Raw genomic sequence first — 19,598 nt, forward strand, 5'->3', positions numbered from 1 at the left:
TCCTGACTCCTGACCCTCATGCCTTTGGTCAAGGCAAATTAACAAAAACCAAAAATAGATGAGATGCTGCCATCAGCCACAGGGTGTCTGAAGTATGCCACTCCTTGTTCCCTTACATGCAAAACACATCTCAATGCAGTGTATGGTGCATTTGCAAATTTGTTGCCTGATTTATTCCTGCAGTCAAAGTGAGAACATAGGCCAGTCAGTATTCCACTTGGGTGTCTGGTCTGTGAATTGTGGCTGTGTTTGGAGGCATTTTGGTTAGCCAGAAGCCTTCTGAGTTTGCCTCCTGTGTGTATGGCTATCTACAAGCCCAGCGAGGTGTAGCTGGATCGCCCTGTCTGAGCCTCAGTCTGTAGACACTGTGCAGCACTTAGGTCCTGCAGGACCTCGGCAGTGCCTGGTATCAGTAAGTGCCTGGTATCATAAAAAGCTTCTGATCACTTAGTCACAAGTCCTACAAGAGGAAGAACAACTTTTGTGTGGTGTATTAATGTGAGACTTGGGAGATACCAGTCCACATCTTTGATCTGCAAAAACCCATCTCTGGCAGCCTTTAAGAAATAATTTATTTTCTTCTGTCTTTTGTTCCCTTTCCATAAAATAGATATGGCCTCATCATGCCAGACTACAGCTTGGAGAATTAATGGTCTGTGTGTAGAGAAGGGATAATGTGGTCTGTTTGGAGTTTGATTTCATCTCTTTGGCAGGTGTCCCCACTGCCATCAAAATGTTTTCATGCATTCAGGAGGCTTCTTTGTGTCTCCTGAGGTACTCTTGCCCTCATACTCTCACTTCTCTGGGGTTGAGTAGAGATTCACGTCTGAGATGTGGTGATTGGTCAGTGAATTGCTGCAGGAACCTGGCAGCAGAGCCCCTGCACTGCTTCCTCGCCCTGCCTCCTGTTCAGGGCTGTCAGCCCAGCCCAGTCCTGGATGCGGCTCTAACGGGGTAGTGCTCAGCTTCTGACTCTGTGAAAAATAGAACCAACTACAAAGCCAACAGCAGCAACAAATTTTGGGGTGTCTCAGCACTGTTTTGCTGTCGGTAGTTGCTAGCTGTAGGTTTGTCCTTGAACAGGTTTGAATGTGAAGGAGCCTCTCTGAGAGCAAGAACAGAATGTTGTATTGAAGCGTGTAAGTGCCTTGGAAAATCTTGGGCAATTGAGAGTGACTCACGGCTTTAGCACCAGTGCTGGAGATCATTTGGCAAGATGCAGTTTCAATAACCAATGCAGGCACAAGGACCAAGTGTTTTCAGAGCTTGATGTGATGCAGAAATGAGCTTAAATTCTCTCTGCCCCCAAGGTACAGGCTAAAAGTATTCTCTTCTTTATCTGAATTGTCTCATCTGGCTGATGACTGCTTCTTTGAAGCTCTGATATGCTAGATGTATCCAGCAAATTATGTATTTAAGAAGATAATCAAATGCGATATGATATGCCAAACATCTATTAAGACAGAAAAACTTCTTCTCTCTGGGGAATCCCCTTCTCTTGAGTAGGGCAAAGATGAGGTTTGTGTGCTGATTAGTTACAATATGTCCTGTGAAGTAATTTGACTCAGCTAACAGGGAGTGATGGCGGCAGCATCCTGTGCTTCTGCTGAGTCCTTTTGGGTCTGCACATTAGAGCAGCAGCAGGCAGCCAGCTGTTCACAGGCAGCTCTGCACCCTTCAGCAGCAAACCTGGACCTCTCACAGGGGAGAAGTTCTAATAACAAAGTTGAAAGGATCTTCTTTTAATCACTCCTGCACCTGAGCAAGATTGCAAGGTTGGATGCAGATGCTATAAATGTATATTAAAAAAAGAAAAGGAAAGCAAGAAAAACCAGAAGATGCTGTTGAGACTTATTTTTAGCAAACTGAGTTTCAGAGTGTGCTGAGGGCAGCTGGGTTGCAGAACAGGTGAAGATACCTAGTCATGTTTAAGATAAATGCTAAAAATTTCATGACTTATTGAAGCAACAGCTTTTCAGTTTATAGTATTCTGAGCATGCTGTTTTGAATTTTAGCTGGTTTAATGTAAACTAATGTTTTAGAAATAATCCTCTTTATTAATAAACCACATTTCCTAAGAAGTCATGTATGAAACAGCAAATGCTAAGTAAAAGGAATATTAAAGACAAAATCTGTTTCAAAATCCAGATCTCATAAACTCTCCTGTTAGAAAAATATCTAATAGCAGCTGGATTTGGCCTTTTCTAGCTGGGTTAGACAGCTTATTTGAGTGGGGGAAGTGAATTTGCAACTAAAATTGAAAAGATTCCTGAGCACCACTTGTTCAAAGGGTATTTTCATTTAGCCCAACATCATGATTGAACCATACTTCATAGCTTGGGGCTGCTGGGGAAGTTATTGCCTCTGTGTGCACAGGAATGCTTGTTAGCAGCTGAGCCCACGTGCTGCCAAAGTCTGCACCTCTGCCTGCAGACCTCCCACCACCCTGCTCATCCCATGCAGACAGCTCCTGCTCCTCCCAGTGCCCATGTTCAACAGTGTAGGACATTTCTGACAAATCTTCCTAAGAGCCTTCTAGGATTTGAGAGGTCAAACACATTTATTTTACTTATTTCATTTTTAAAAACTCTTTTTTTTTTTTTTTTTTTAATTTTTCCCAAACTCTTCTAATAAGTTTCAGGCCTGGTGGAGCATTAGAGATAGATGGGCTGCAGGTGAAATTGGTGATCTTCAGCACTCCCTATCATCTGTGCATGAGAGAGGGGCCTTGTGCATTCAACTTTGTGTCCTGGAAAAAGATTTTTGTGCCTAGCCTGTTCTGCTTCTGTGCTTTGGGGAGCAGAGAGAGAGAGAGAAGAGGGCTGTGGGCAAATATTTTAATTCTTGACCTCCCTTGGTGCAAGACCTGGCTTTGAGAGGGCAAAGGCAGGCAGTGTATTTATTGTTCTCAGACACTCTTTGGAGGCAGCGAGAGCCCTTGAACATGTTGGCTCCCCCTCTCCATGCTGCCCTGCAGCGAGGACACCAGACTTACTCTACATGTTGATGTGTCACCCTCTGCTTGTGGTTGTGAGTGCTCTACTGAGGATGGGGACAGGCACCCAGGCGAGGAGCACAGTGGGACACTCATTACCCACCACTGAGCTGGAGGACAGCTTTTTCACATAATGAAAGCTTGTAGCATGTCAAGAGATGCTCCAGTTCTGGCATCCTGCCAGGAGGACTCTTGTCCTGAGAGCTGGCATCAGATCCAAGTTATAAGTGAGCAGGTTTTGGAGTTTAGGGAGATTAAATGGTCTCTGCCAGCATTGCCATGCCCTCCTTGACAGCATTCTCTACAGCCTTCTGTCACTGAAGAACAAAAGCTGGATCCAGCAGTTGCCTGGTGGTTCCATCCACTTCAGCCAAACAGGCGTTTTGGGCTGGATGCCCCTATAGCACAATGAGAATAATGGAAATTACAGCTGATTTACTATGCAATGATGCTTCTGAGCCAAATGGTTTCCATCTGAATGTGAAGCAGATTTGCCAGTAAGCTGGTGTAATGAGTGCACCATCTCTTTGCCCCTTCTGTGCCTTTGCAGTCAAGTATTTGCCAGAAAGTGCAGTGTTAGATAAAAATGATGAAGAGAGGGTTGGAAGTCATATCTTTGAAGTTTCTCTGTATGTTACTTGGTGTATAATAGTACCTCCAAGTGTTTGGAAATGGATAAATTAAAAGCATGCAAACCTGCTTTGTGCAAAGTAACCCAGGTGTGTGCATGTGCCGTAGGCTTGCTTCAGCAGGGTCAACATGGAGTCCCCATGCCAGGAGTTGTAGGAATTGTGCTGTTTCATCTCAAGATAAAATGATTTTGTCCTGTTGACTTTTGAAAAACCTGCTGGAAGTCTGTAGCTTTTTTTTATGAATCTGGTGCCAAAATCTCTGCAGCGAGGCCCTTGTGTGATCAGTAGCACAGAGCCAGATAAAGCCTGATATAAATCTGTGCTGTGGGCAGACTGGTGATGAAGATGCATGTTGGGAGAGTTCAGGAGCATTTGAGAGGACAGCAGGGGTGGAGGATGAGATGTATCTTTGACAAGGCTCTGAGTCCTCTAAAATCTGTCAGTCCTTCCCAGCCCCAGGATAGTCTGTGATTAGAACGACACAACAATGGCTCGGATCCTCCTGCTTGTGAGTTGTGATTGCACAGGGAAGTGGGTGCACACAAGTTAGGTGGCAAATTCAAACTGCTGAATGAGTTCCCATGAGAAATGGGGTTATTATGCAGTAAGGGATATGGTCTTAAAGCAGTTCATTTGATTAGGATTATGATTAGTCATTATGTAAAAAATTTAGAACACTTCATTTCTGTGGGATGATGAAGCTGTTGCCAAAATCCAGCTTTCAGTTGCTGGTGCTGGTTATATAATGATGACTGCTTTGTGTTTCTGAGAATTGTAACCTCTTAGTTGAAAATAATGTCAGGAAAAAATTCTTCAGCATGGTTTGCTGTTTGTGCAAACACTTTTATTTTCTCTGAGCTCTCTTGTTAGATTGTCCAGCTGTGTCTTTGTCAGGTGTGCACACATAAGAGATTGATCTAAGCATTGTTTATTCAGATTCAGGGGGATGCACTGGCCATATCTGCTGTTGTCTTTTCTTGATCCGTGACTAATGGTATTTTGGATAACACCGTCTTTTTTGGATCTCAAAATAGCATTTTCCATTAAATTACTGTTTTCACTATATTGAAATACTCTTTGTGGAGTCTGGTATTATTTCTACATGTACTTAACTGCTGAAGTGTCTCCTGCACTCTTCAGTTGCTAAGGAAATAGTTTCCTTTCCTTGATAAATATTTTTAATGTGTCAGCCTATGCCTCTGGTATAGGATCATACATCTTTTCACCAGGACAAATTTAAGTGAATTTTGGGACTAGTAATTCTTGCAGACTAGATGTCTTACAAAGGCATAAGAGAAAGCAGAAAGGAGAAAAGAGCTCTCATGGAGACAGGAAGAGAGGGATTCTTGCCTTTGTTTGCTTAATTCTGAGCAATTAAACAAATTTGTACGCTGTAGTCAAGTACAATCATTGCCATAGCACCATTGAAGTGTCTACTCTTAGGTAAAGCTTTGCATTGGGAACTGTTCCCAGCTGGATCTCACATGCCTGAGGCCTTGGTTGTGTCCCCCAAGTTGTAAGAGGGACATGGCAAACCTTTACTTTCTCACCTCAAGCACAACTTTGCAACGTGATGGTGACAAAGCAGAATGGGTCTGTGGCTACATGAAACCCACCTGACTTCCAGCAGCTTCTCCAACCTCTCCATGGCTGTAGTTCTTCCTGTTTTCAGGAAGGTGAGAGTATATCGTGCTGCTCACAGACTTTATTTCTGACCAGGATAATGATGTTTGACATTCCTACACTTGGGATAAGAATCAGTTCATGTGAAAGATGAGACTAGAAAATGGGTAACAAAACATAATTGCTCCTTGAAAGATGCCTCTCTTCTTTTAAAAATGAGAAGATGATGCTATGTAAATATAAACCATAAATGCACATGGGGAACTAAAGAGCCTGTGATGCAGTGTGAGGAGGAGTTAAGCTGAGATTACAAAGCTTCACTGCACTCCTAATCTGAGATACGGCACTGGTGGTGGCTTCTCCCGGATACTAGTACAACTCTCAAACTAGAACACACCACATTTCAGTGATGCTTAGAGGTTAAGGCTTAATGTCCCAGTACTACCAGTGGAAGAGAAGCAGTTTGCTCAAGGTTGAGCTCTGTGTCACGTCTCTCTCTTATCTCAGAACAGGAGATCAAGGAGAAAACTGATTTTACAGCGCTCCTTAGGAGGAAGCAAGGAGATGTCACCTGAAGTATTTAAGTTTAGCCCAGTGTGATGTTAGGACATAGAAGAGGTAGAGACAGCAAAGCACGATAGTTAAACAATCAATATTTTATTGATCTCTTAAAAGCACGTAATCACGTCAGCGTACACTCTGTGCTCTGCCTCACTTCAGCTACTGAAGCTGAACTCTTCAAACCTGCCTGCCTCTCAAATGAAAATTAAATGTTTTGCTTTGTCTCAGTGAAGTGGAAAAATAGGAGAAGAGGAGAAAGCTTAAATGAAAAGCTGTCTCTAAGATGAAATGAAACATTTTAGTTCGGCGAAATGAAGGGTTAGAGTTGCAGAGCAGAAGGAGGGCAGTATTCAATAAAACGGATAGTTTTCAGGTTCAGGAAGTTAATTTTTCTCACTGATTTGAGAAGATGAAGAGAATGGTAAAACTGCTGTCCAAGAGAGGTTCTGGGTGTCATTGTCTCCCCAGCTGAGATTTTTCTGTTTTGAATCAGTGGTGGGGGCATTTGCTGAAGCAGGAGCCAGAATGTGGGGATCCCACCCTCCTTCCTGGTGAGGACCTGTGTCTCCATGCTGGAGCACCAGTCCTGTCACCCGCTTGAGGGAAGGTGGGGGACCTCAGATCCAATTTACACTTTCGAAAGCAGAACTTCCTTCAGCCTGTCTTGTTGGAAACACTGGCTCTGAATGTCTCTGTAGTGTGGAAGGCAGGATGTCCTGTTGTGTGTGTTTCCAAAATGAAATGCAGGGGAGGCTTGGAACAGCTTTCCCTGGGGTAACCTCAGCCATCCTGGCCTGTGTCTTGCTTGCAGTGGGCAGGAATCTCATCACAGTCACCTCGTCATGGGGAAAAGCTCTGGCAAGGGAGGGAAGGGGAGAGAGAGCTTCCCTCATGGCATCTCTGTGCACATCGAAGTCTGAACTGAGGTTTTGTCCCCATAATGTGGTGACAAGAGCTGTGCTTCTTAAAGGGGCATTCAAATCCTTCTGGCAGGGGGGAAGAGGGAATTTGCTTTCTGCTATCTTTGAGTACTGTCAGCTACTCTTGCAAGAAAAGTAGACAAAACCCTGACCGTGGTGTCCAAGAGTCAAATGCAAGCACACAGTTTTTCTTTTTGTCTTTCAACAAAACTGGTTGCAAATGCAGCCTGAACTTTGATTGAAAAGGCATTTGGGAATGAATCTGTGTATCTGCCCATGTCTGTATAAGAGGGAGAGGTATGATACAAACAAAGACTGGGTCAAAGCTGGCCTTTAGACTCTCATTTGATGGTCTCAGGGAGTCTAGAGTTTGTCATTCCTACTGCTCCTGGCAAAAGGTGTGTAGAGGCTTTCAATATTCAAATCTAACTGTTACTCTTTGAATACAGGTGATGGTAAATATTTTTAAAATGAGGGTTTCAGTCTGCTTGTGAAGAAAGAATTCTCTCCTTCTGAATTAGCCTGGTTTTCCTCTTCTAGAGCAGGTGTTTTCTTCAGGAGAAATTAATGAATGTTTAAGTTTAGTGTGTCTGAAATCATTGTACAAATTGTATTGAGGATCTCTTATCTGAAACTTGTAAGGGTGAAGTCTCACCAATTGTATCAGAAAGGGATGTCTTGCACAAGTAACAGTTCAAACTGCTGATAAATACTTGTGTGGCTGACATGAGACACTGCAATACGTGCTGGGCCTGTGATGTCTTCCCATAAAACAGGCCATTTTACCTCACTGACATTTTGTTCAGTGTGTGTATAAACTGAAAGCCCAATAGAACCCTAAGCATTGATGCCACATTAGTAATAAAAATAATGGCATTGGTCATATTGGAAGGATTGAGAAATTGCTGTAAAACTCTTGGAGATGTGTGAATGAAATATACTGATAAGATAGATAGAAGGTACCTGCCTTTGCCAGTATTGGAATCTACATTCAGCATGGGACATAAGTGTCTGCTTTCACAGAACTAAAATACCTGAAACAAAATCAAGAAATTCAGCTCTAAAGGATTGTCTGTGAAGTTATTTGGAGGGTCCAGTCAGTCCTTGGCTATTTTAATTAGCTCATCTGTGGATCTAGTGGATGGGAGACAGCTATCAGTTTTGACAACTGATAAGGAAGATGGGGTCATCACTTACCATCACCAGCTGCAACTGGGCTGTGGGAAACTGGCAGAGATTGTTTCTAGGAATGCAGAGTTTAGAGGAGCTCTTGTAATGAAAAGGTCTGAAACACCTCACTACAGTCAATTCTTGTCTTCCCTTCAAGATTTTAAACTCCTGGCTGTTAGGGCTGAAAGGGTTTGACAGCTGCTTTGGGAAATGGTGAGCAATGCACTTTTTCTGTTGCTGATTCTCATTCGGTTATAAGTAGTTTGTTTCCTTCTTACATAATGTTATCCAAGCTTTTGAACAGGGAAAGGACAGACCAGTGGGGTGGCACTGGGTGCTTGACTGTGCATGACTGTGAAGCCATATTGGGCCCCCTACTTGGGTAAGAGATTTATTCTCTTTCTGTGCAGGGCTGCAGGTTAGTTTGCTTTTCTTCAATATTATAGCTGAACTCTAGGCCTGTTAACTCAGAGAGACACATAAAAGAGAGTTCATGTTATTTGAGGCAATTTATGCAGGCAACTTTCATCTGAGTGTAATTGTCAATTTATAATTTCAAGAGCTGCACAACCCTTGTACATTGGGAACACAGAGCATTGTATTTGTGTGGATTGGTTTGTGAGTGGGCATTCGAAGGTAGCTGAATGACTCGTAAGCTCTTGGTAAGCTCTGATTAATTTGAATACATTTGAAAATGCATTTGATTCCTCTCTTAGAAAGTAAAATACCTGTCCATCACTGTAAGTCTAATGACAGAAAGCAGATAAGTGAAAGCAGAAGGAAAAACAAGTGAATTAAGACACTAGCTAAGAGGAAATTATCTTATATGGCAAGCTAGTATCCAAAATGTAATCACAGAAAGCAAACTGTGCAATTTAACTATTCCCTCAACACACCATTGCTTTTCTCAGCTCTATGACCTCTGCACCATTTCAGATCTCAAGTGAAATTGTGTCTGAGTTAGAGATGGGAAAAAAATCCCAAATCCTTGACTCTCACAAATTGCCTGTTTTCTTCCAGAAAACACTTAGTAAATGGCAGCAAGCCACAGGGAGCTTGGAAAAACAGACTCTGAGTCCTGAGAAGGCACATTGTACAGATTATATGACGTTTTGTATAGTTGTAATTTAGGTGACAGAGAGGTAAGTTCCTGCTGTGCCTTGGGCTCTTCTTAAAGCAGTTTTCAAGGCAGTGTTGTCTGCCCAAAAATGCAGGTAGTATGTTGATCTGGAATAAAAGATGACACTACATGAATTGTTAGCGTGTCTGATGTCTGCCCACAGCTAGAAAAGCACCTCATGTGCTAAAAAAAAAAATATTAAAAAAACCAAAACAATGCAAAACCCCCCCCAACAAACATGAAAATAGTGTTTTATAGGAGTTGCTGCTAGAAACTGCTGACAGTTGGCTGTCAAAACCCATAAACATTCTTCTTTTTTTCCTCATTTACTAGAAACAAGAAGGTCTTACAGAGCATTTCACATTTTGATGGACATAGTAGTTCTCAGGGGGTATAACATTCTATCACTCAGATCTGGCATAATTTCCCTAAGCTCTTCTTTGCACATTAAGTATTTGCTTGTGACAGCTACTTTTCATCTCAGAATAATGAAGTTCTAGTAGATCTTTAGCAATATATGTATTTCAATGGTTTCCTTTTCCCTGTTTCTCTTGCATCCTTTCTACATTAGTGAAGGAGGTTCCTAAATGAGTTATAATGTACTGTAATTTTGTCTATTCAAACCAGTGTGGTTTTTAGTTGTGCAGTCATCTAAGTTTACTGTTGACAGTGTTTTGAAGTCTGTTTTGGGGAAGAGACATCTCTTAATGCCTCAAAACCTGCTAGGGAGTCTGCTGCAGATCAGGCAGGGGCTTTCTATTATTTCCACTAACTGCTTTAGACATAATTCTGTCTTGTTTTCAGGAGTATTTTTGTAAAAGCTTTTCCCCTTTCACTCAACACTAGCACAGCCTGTAAACCCGAATTAGAATGAGGAGTTTGACATAGAGGAGTACAGCCTTGAGTTGTGCAGAACTTCTAAATAAGTAATAGTGACATGATTAAACACTAATATTTGAGTTGATATTTCTAGAACTTGTAATCAGGCTACAAAGCAGGCTGTCACAGAGAAGAATTGCAGCACTGTTGAAGCTGATAGTGCTCATGACAGTAACATTTAGCCCAGATGTTGTTCTGTAGAGACTGAAACCCTTGTTTCCTCTGTTCATCTGGGTAGCCTGGATGCTCATGAAATGATGAAGTTGTGTCTCTTCCGAGCACTTGTCTATTCATGAAGTGCACAGAAGCCTGGTTTTTGAAAAGTAACTGGGTACTGCTCTGTCTGAAGGGCAGGGTGATGACACCCCACAGCACAAGGGGCTGTGCCCATCCACATGTTGTCCTTTGGGCTTTGTGTCTCCCAGGGATCCCTGAGGTTTGCTGACACCAGCACCCCTGGTACCAGCACGCCTGTACAGCCCCACTGCCAGGACCTTCTGAATCTTAGTTTGCTTTGAATATTCAGATAATTAATCTAAACTAGAAATATTTGAGAGTGCCCAGAAGGGATGTGGCCTTAGCTGGAGAGAAACTCATTCCTCTTCAGAAGCAGAAATTAAATTCTGCCGTTATAGACAATAAAGCCAGAGGGGACTTAATGACATCTGCAACATTATTGCACATTCTCTTGATCCTGTATTTAATGAGAAGGTAGGACCAGTGATTCCTTCCTTTCTGACAAGCCATCCCTTATAATTGCAAAAGACACAGGCTCCTTTTGCCCTGACACCTGCTAATACACTGCTAGAGGGATTTCTCATCATCACACTCTATGTTGTTCATGTCCAGCTTTGGTTTCTTTAACATCAGTGTCAAAAGCATTTTTAATGTTGAGCCTTCTGTCTCTTTCCATTTTCCCTCCCCTTTTGCTTCTTAAAAAAAAATAAATAAAAAAGGAAGAAAGATTGGATCCAATTTTCATCAGACTAACATCAGCCTGAAGATATTTTCATCAGTTCTTGGCAGACCCTAGATGGACTGTGTAATAATGAATGCCTTTTCATGATTGTTTTCCTCATGCTTAAGTTCATTTTCTGTGAGCACTGTATGAAGTAATTTTAAGCTTTTAATTGTTTATGATATTTGGCACTTCCAGACTCCGGGAATGTTTCTGTATCTATGAAAGAGAATTATTAAGCACCAGAGAAAAATGCCATGCTACTTGCTGTTATGCTGAGGAAGACCTGCCAAATCTTGCAGTATTTGTGCATGCTATAGAGGTGGAAAGAAGGGAAGCTGGCAGAGCCAATAATAGCAGCAGCTTTGTGGCTAGAAGCCTCATAATTGTAACTCCATGATGACAGTCTGATTCAAAACATGATGAAATCCGTACTTCTGTCTATTCCTGTGGGCCTTGGATCAGTCCTTACAAATCAGAGTTGGAAAAAAATTGGATGTTTTTGCACAAGACGAAAAGATTCTTTCATTGCAGGCGCAGGCAGGTCTCTTTCAGCATTTGTCAGGGTAAGATTTTCAATATATTCACAATATGCCTAAATGTAGCATCCCCTGATAACTTTAAGTCTGTCTCATGCAGTGTTGGCATGCAAGTCCAAAATCTGGTTGCTAATACATCATTCCTGCCTTACCCTTCTGTTGATTACCTTTCTGGCAGTGTGAGGAGAGGCAAAGAACGTGACTTGCCATGACTTGGCAGGCAGCACCGTTCTGGTAGGGTTTTTGAACAACCAACAGTGGGCTATTCATGACAAGAACAACTACTGACAGTGGACAACATAGTAGAGCACCTCTCCCATGAGGAAAGGCTGAAAGAAGTGGGATTGTTCAGCCTGGAGAAGAGAAAATTTGGGGTAACCTCACTGTAGCCTGCCAGTACCTGAAGGGAGCCTACAAGAATGATGGAGAAGGACTTCTTACAAGAGCCTGTAGTGACAGGACAAGGGGAATGGATTCAAACTGAAAGAGAGTTGGTTTAGATTAGGTAATAGGAAAAAAATTATTTACTGTGAGTGTTGCCAGGGAAGTTGGGGATGCCCCATTCCTGGAAGCATTCAAGGCCAGGTTGGCTGGAGCTCTGAGCAACCTGTGTAGTGGAAGTTGTCTCTGCCCATGGCAGTGAGGTGAGAACTAGACGATCTTTAAGGTCTCTTCCAACCCAAACCATTCTATGATTCTATGAAACTTAGCCTTGAATCAAAAACTGAAGCAATGTTTCATCTAGATGTCATGATGGATTCTTTATTGCCATCAAGCTGGGTGTTCTAAAAGACGCAATCTAGTGGTAACAAGATTCCTCCCAGGAAAAGCCCCTTCAGAGCAATCTTATGGCCTGTCTTAATCTTGGGGGTCACATTGCCATCTGTTCTCCTGGTCTTATCATAAAGAAATTACGAAAGTCATATTCACAAATAATGTCCATGCTCTGTTATTTAGATGATGCTTGGGTTTCAGTGCTGGGTACTCCACGTTTCACAACCAAGTGTTCAATTATGTCTGCCTCATTTTTTTAATATTTAGACCTTAATCTGTAAAAAAATTATTCTAGAAATACAATTTGAAAAATTCTATGATGATTCAAAAGAGGCAGAGTTTTTACCTGAAGTCACTTAAGACTTCACAACTGGATAATACTGAGGAAAGGGAAAAGTGCTTGGTTGCTTGGTGTAACCCTGTCTTTCCTTCTTGGATAGGACTCATGCACAGGCAGGAATATGGTCACAGAGAGCATTCTGTCATAGGTCTGTAGGGACATAGGGGAGCAGGAGTGCACCAGGACATGTCAGCACATTTCTCCACTTGTCTCTGAGTGAATTTTCAAAAAAATGAAATTGTTATTGACTCATCATCATCATCACTGCATGCCTTGGTTAAGTGTTCATACGATTGTAAGAATCTGTGCCTAACACAGCTATTTTTCAAGGTTTGGCAAATGTAGGCTGATACCTCCACAATACTCCAACTTCTGGCAGCTTGGGCAGCTTCCCTGTGGAGGTACAAGATTCAGCACCTTTTTCATAAAAGCAGAATTGTGAAGTGAGATTTGAGATTGGAGGTGTGAAATATGCAGCCTTAGGCCTGGTGTTTAAATTTCTTGTTCTTTCATCTCAATTCAGGTTCTTTGTCCCTCTTTTGGTTTTGACATACTGTTAAAATTCTCCCACTAGGTATTTTCTGTGGGACCTGTGTGTTTAGTTCTTGAAGAGTGCAGTGTTCTGGAGAACTGTAGAATTTGTGAAGTTCCCTGTGTGTGAGCAATGTATGATACGTGGGCTAGGAGATTTTGGGGGTATAAAGCTCTGTCCCTTCCCAGACAGGCACGAATGTTTGGAGAAAGAGATAAAAAGGGACTGTTCTAAAAGCTATCTTGGGATCTTTGCCACAATATTTTGGGTTTTAGCTTTGATTAAGGTCCATATTTGTAGCCCTATCAAATTCCATATGAAAATTTCTGTGTAGGTCCAGACTTCTCTTCCTTAAAATAAATGAAATCTATTTTCTTTTCCTTTGTACTCTTACTGCTTGTGGGAGCAGGTGTACATCCACTGGCGTACCAACCAGATTTTCTGAATAACTTGGCTGCTGCTGAAGATAAACTACTTGAAAACAGTATTTTCCTTAGCATTTGTAAGAAAAGAGTCCATTTTAAAGTTATGCGTATTCTTATTTATAAGGAGCACTTAATCCTAAAAAAAGGCAGAAAAAAATCCAAAATTGGAGTTTATTAATGCATTTTCAATTACTGCTGAGTTTTCCATAGCTATAAGATTTTAACTTACAACATAAATATGGAGCTGTCTGGACAAAATACGGCATTGGGGAACTTGCAAAAAGGAAGACAAGTGACAGCTTTGTCTGAGCTTCCCAAAGAGAAGTTGCTCTCTGACAGCTGTTTCTCTAGTGTCTTAGGAGTCAGTTAAAAGGAGCCAACCCAAGAGTTGGAGGGATGTCCCCTGGCAAATGTGCATATGTTTGACCTTCGCTGCATGAGCACAGCTTGTCACATAAATGTGTATCTGTAGAAGACGTCAAGCAGGGTGGGAGACCCAAGGGCTGCATTTCTGCATTCATTCAGTGGCTGCTGCCCTGGTGTACTTCCCTTGGAGCTGGTGTAAGGCCTTGTGGAAAAGGGAAATCAGGGGTCTTGTTAGCATGGTAGCAGTACCCATGGCAAAGGCAAGTTTTATACATCTCCTTCTACATACACTCCTGTTCCTGCTGCAGTTAGATCTCCTGAAAGCAAAGCAGTGAAGGTGTGTTTGGGTGTCTCAAGCTGACCACCACACAGTGGGAAGGCTGATGGCAGCTCCTCCATGGCCAAGTGTGGCTGGCATCCACAAGGAGGGCTCACCTAGGCAGTGCCATGGAGAGCAGTGGGGGCTGTGGGTGGATAAGTGCTGCCAACAGCTTGTCCATCAGTGCTCACCTTTCTGCATTTGCTGGTAGATTTATTGTGTCCTCCACCACAGAGATCATGCTAGGAACTGCTTGAGGTGCAGTGACTGGGGCTAATATGGATTGGGCCAGGCTGTTAATATGGGATTGATTGCTTGAGACTTGCTCATTGCTGTCTCTCCTGCATGGTGCTGTAGCAGAGACAGCTTCTGTCACATAACTTACCCATTTATGTTGCAAACAACAGTCATTAAGTAGTGAGAGGTGTTCCAGTGCTTTCCAGACACTGTGCTGATTGGGCTGTGTGAAGCAGGGGTTGACTCAGACATTGACTTGGCAAAGCATCCTGGCCTCTGGGTCTGAAAAGCTTTCCCTGATGGTCCCTGTGAGTGTGACCACTGCACCAGCCAGTCATACATACCTTCTGAGAATTTAAGGCAAGTCCTAATCCGTAGGTCAGACCAAGACAACATGTTCATATACCAAGTGAGCCCTGTTAGCTACATCTGGCACAGATGTGGATGCCCACACCTAACATACAAACTCCAGGAGAGGGAAGGCTTGAGGGCACAGAATTTTGCAGGGACAAATTGACCTGGCTAGGTTAGGTGGCTTCCTTGGTTTGCTGGGGCTTTGTGCTCCCAGAGCCAGCCTCAGGATGCTGCTGGAGTGACTCTCTGAGACCCTGCTTGGCACCACTTGGCTGCAGCAGAGCAAGCAAGACAGTTGCCCTAATACTGGGCTGACACTCATCCCTCAGGTAAAGTGGGAAACTGCCAGTGTGTGGGAAGCCATTAGCCTGCAGGACTGCATTGAATTCCGTTCCCAGTGAGTCCTAGTCTTTCACTTCTAAGGATAACACCGCTTTGTCCATTTTCTACTGAGCTCATTGCAGAGTGAGTTTCCTGGAGGGAAGAAAAAAAACGACTGTCAAGTACCCCGTTTTCTTATTCTTATCTCATATTTAGTTTCCTAATTACAGCTTGGAAATAAAATATCCTTCCTGCTAATTTTATTCTTTTGTATTTAGGAAATGCTGCCAAGTCTGACAACTTCTTCCTTCCAAAGATGCACTGTTAAGATGGTTTTTTCCCTGCTCCACAATGACAAAACTGTCAAGAAGCATTGGAGTCTGGAGAAACATTCATTTTGTGTGTGCCACTGAAGAAGTGCTTATTAACTTTAGTTTAATTTAAATTTGTCTGCAACAGAGGGATGGGTTTATTTACACATTTCCTAATAATGATTTGAATCTCAAAGTTATTTCTGCATTGAAGTATAAGGTCTTTAAGTGGATTTTCCCCAAAGCAGCTAAAGGGATTAGATATCAGTGTTCAGTAGAAGCTGTGGGCTGCATCTTTTACCCTCTGTATTGCAAACTTCAGGTTTGGGGACCTCTCATTTTCAAACAAGGCTACTTACTTGTTCTTCATTAGTGCCAGGGTGGAGTTTTTGGGTTGGCTTGGAAAATACCAATATTAATGTAAATTGCACAGAGTTTTTGTAGGGAATGTATTTCCATCACATGCAAGGAAGAAACCTTGCCTGACTACAGGTTGGGACACCGTGAGGCTTTTTTCAGTACTGTGGGATCCTTGGGCTGCTCCTATAGAGATCACTTAGCCTTAGAGGCTCAGGAAGATATAATTAGGAGGGTAGATGGAAAATTAATACTTCTTTGTGCAAAAATGTTCTCTTTTGCATAGAAATAGAGATAAATCAAGACATGAAGCTCTACAAGCTTCTGAGGTAATGAAGCCATGAGCAGCTTCCCCATGTCTTGCCAAGCCCATTGTCCTTGTGCCCCTGGCTTTGGGATTGACTCAAGCTTTGCATCCTTAAACTGCACACTGCTTCTAAAGGAATATGTGGGAGGGAGAGCAAGAAGCACTTTGCAAAGGGCTGTTGAAAAGTCTGGAGTAGTATTTGCTGTACTGGCACCACAAATGGCCAAGCTGCACTAAAATAGTATTAGATCATTTGCAGTGAGTGAGTTCTGAGATGAGACTGATGGGAATGGCTCTGTAACATTAGAAGCTTGGTGCTAAACCATTGAGTCAGGAAAACAAATACAAGAAGTCACTTTTTAACGCAAAATAGAACAAGTATCTTCCTGGAATCATTATATTTACAATGGCACTGCCTTGCTCTGACCTGTCAGAGCTGGAGAAGTATTTTTCTTCTTCTGTTTTTTTTTTTCTTTCTGGTGTTATAAGACAGATGGTGTCTGCTCTTAAATAATGAAATAAACCATGTTCCACACAATGTAAGACATTTGAAAATGTTGCTATAAATGTGCAGAGGTTGTGCACTTCTCAGTTAAAATAGATTCTTTCAAATAATTCTTTCTCCAACTTTTCCCCCTTAGTAAGTGTGCAATTAATCACAGAGTGAAATCTCTTTCCCCCTGTAGATTGTGTTCCGGAAAATCAGCGACGTCAAGCGGGAAGAAGAGGAGAGGATGAAGAGGAAGAATGAAGCACCTCTGATCTTACCCCCAGACCACCCGGTCCGGCGGCTGTTCCAGAGGTTCAGGCAGCAGAAGGAAGCGCGGCTTGCAGCGGAGAGGGGCCGAGATCCGGAGGACCTGGATGTGGAAAAGGGCAACGCTGCGGGGGAGCAATCCTCTGCTCGCGCCGTGGTCAAGGCCAGCGTCGTGACCGTTCGGGAGAGCCCGGCGACCCCCGTGTCGTACCAGCCCGCCTCCACCTCCGGGGCCTCCGACCAGGCCAAGCTGCAGGCTCCGCCATCGGACCACGCAGCATGCAAGGCCCCGGGGGACTACCCGCGGCGGAAAGGCTGGGCCAAGTTCAAGGAAGCCTGTGGGAAGGGTGAAGACTGGAACAAGGTCTCTAAAGCTGAGTCAATGGAGACTTTACCTGAGAGAACTAAAGCTTCAGGAGAAGCTACCCTGAAGAAGACAGACTCTTGTGACAGTGGCATTACAAAAAGTGACTTGCGCTTGGATAACGCCGGGGAGACGAGAAGCCCGCAGGACCACAGCCCGGTCCTCACAGAGGTCAAGCATTCCTTTTATCCCATCCCAGAACAGACTCTTCAGGCCACCATGCTAGAAGTGAAGCATGAGTTGAAAGAGGACATCAAGGCTTTAAACACAAAAATGACCAATATAGAAAACCAGCTTGCTGAGATACTTAGGATATTGACCTCAAGAAGAAGCTCCCAGTCACCCCAGGAGTTGTTTGAAATGTCAAGGCCCCAGTCTCCAGAATCAGAAAAAGACGTGTTTGGAGCTAGCTGAGGTGTTTCTTTTTAAAAACAAACAAACCAACAAACAAAGAAACAGCCCCCTAACACTTTACATTTAATCTTTCTTGAAAACAAGTGAGGGATCTGTTCACCTAGCATGTTCCCTCTGTCTAAAAAGGTATGGTAACAGGAATTGCAACCTCATGTCAAGATGGCAGCTGACTTTGAAGCCTTTTTGACAGCAAGGGTACAGTTTCTAAAGTTTTTCTTTCCACCCTTTGTCCTCATTCCCTCCCCAGACCCCTTCTCTCCCTCGGGATGTTGGAATAAGAATTCTGACAGCAGCAGCCATCCCCGTGAGCCCCAGGTGATCTCTGAGGTTTTTGGAGCATGCCTTATATCCTTAGCTCGGGTTATGCCTATATGAATAAGCACTTGCCAGGGTGCTTATATTTTCAGTGTTTGGTGGGTTGTTTGTTTTTTTTGTTTTGTTGCTGCTGTCACTGTCTCAGTCACCTCTACAGCACATTGGATGTCACAGTATATTTTCATAAAGCTGTAATAAGGCAAAGAGCAGTAGGGGACATGTGTTTCATTGTGTGCTGAAGTTTCTTTTGGGTAGTCAAGGAAGGGCTAATCAGATGAAAAAAATTGTACTTTTTAATTTTGAGCTGACATATTGCTGGAACAATTACATTTGGCAACATTTTTAAAAATAGCCACAGTATTTCAGATCTGTTAATACATGGGATCTTCCACACTGTCATTCACTGAATGAAGGATATGTTTTTTTCAAAACTTTTTGTTTTTTCAAAAACTTGTCTTCTGCCTCAGATGTCTTTCAACATTTGATACTTCTGCTTTTAACTCCAGCTGCTGGAGGGTTGGGTGTGCAGTGCATCTGAGAGCAGCCCTCGGCACAACGTATTTGAAACATCACTAATAGGTCCTGCAGATTTGCTTCCCGATGAAAATATACTGTGACATTTATGTCCTGTTCTGCTATGAATCTGCTCTTTTAATTCTTGTTAAATTATTATTCAGAAGTTTCTGTTTTGATAATGTTCATTGAAGCCAAAGTCTTTCACAGAATTTTTAACATTTTTAGATGGTGGCATTTTGCTCTACATCCAGATGTATTGTTCCTGATCTAATCTAGCTTGGAAGCAAATGGATAGTAGAGGCAGAAATACAGTGCTTACTGTATGCAAGTGCTATTGTAGCAAGGAAACAAAGAGATCTGCTTCTTAAAGAAGGAGATGTTTCCAAAACTTATATTTTCATAACTTTTTTCAGAGGAAGATTGAAGCACTTTACCAAAACTATTCTTCATTATTCATATAGGGTGGCATAGATGGTATCATGACTTGTGTTCTCACCTTGGGATACAGGTATATATTCACAATATATTCACTCCACTGATCTGGTATGTTCACTGCTTAACAGTAGCTTAGATCTCAGAAACATGGTACCATACCACACTTTAAGGGGTTTTCATCTTTAATGTCAACAGGTTTTAACACTGAGTGTGTTAAGTCTCATTCTTTTGCCTTGGTACTAAGTAATTTACAAAGAAACACAGGATTTTTTGGGGGGAAGATTTTTTGTTCATGTTAAGTACAGAAGAGGCAAGGAACACAATCAGTTGTAATGATTTCTGCTGGCCTGATGCTTGCACAGTGCAATGCAGAACAGTGTCAGACATCCCTGGGGAATTGGGACGTCCACTGATGACTGGCACAGTGGTGAGGCTGTGTTGTGCAAAGCTCCCAGCTCAGGTCCTGCTGTCAAGAGTGTTTGTTTCTCCCTGTTCCTGCAGTAACTGCCCTTGCTCTCAAAGATAACAATTATTCCAAGTGCGGCACCACCATTTCTAAGTCCAGAGGCAGGTGGTTTAGGATTGCCTTTTATTGTCTTGGTTTGCTTTGAAGGTGCCCACAGACTGTGAATTCATATCCAAGGATTGAAATACTCCTGAGAAACGACTCTCAGGTTCAAATCTGTAGGTTACCTTCTTCCCTCCCACAAGAAAAGGCAAGCAGGGAAGTGAGTTGCTCTGAAACCAAGAAGCTACT

At 42.7% G+C, this 19,598-nt stretch overlaps 1 protein-coding gene across 1 annotated transcript in view; it reads left to right on the forward strand.

Moving 5' to 3' along the window:
• The window catches only part of KCNH1 (potassium voltage-gated channel subfamily H member 1), a 170,093-nt gene extending 152,412 nt beyond the window's left edge, over positions 1-17,681 (forward strand). The window contains exon 11 of the mRNA XM_041413592.1: positions 16,727-17,681. Within this exon, the coding sequence (XP_041269526.1) occupies positions 16,727-17,575 (849 nt within the window). The 3' untranslated portion in view covers positions 17,576-17,681. The remainder of the gene's footprint in view (positions 1-16,726) is intronic.
• The last annotated feature ends 1,917 nt before the right edge of the window (positions 17,682-19,598 follow it).

Source organism: Onychostruthus taczanowskii, unplaced genomic scaffold (genome assembly GCF_017590055.1).
Source record: "Onychostruthus taczanowskii isolate IOZ18803 unplaced genomic scaffold, ASM1759005v1 scaffold42, whole genome shotgun sequence".
Classification (NCBI taxonomy): domain Eukaryota; kingdom Metazoa; phylum Chordata; class Aves; order Passeriformes; family Passeridae; genus Onychostruthus; species Onychostruthus taczanowskii.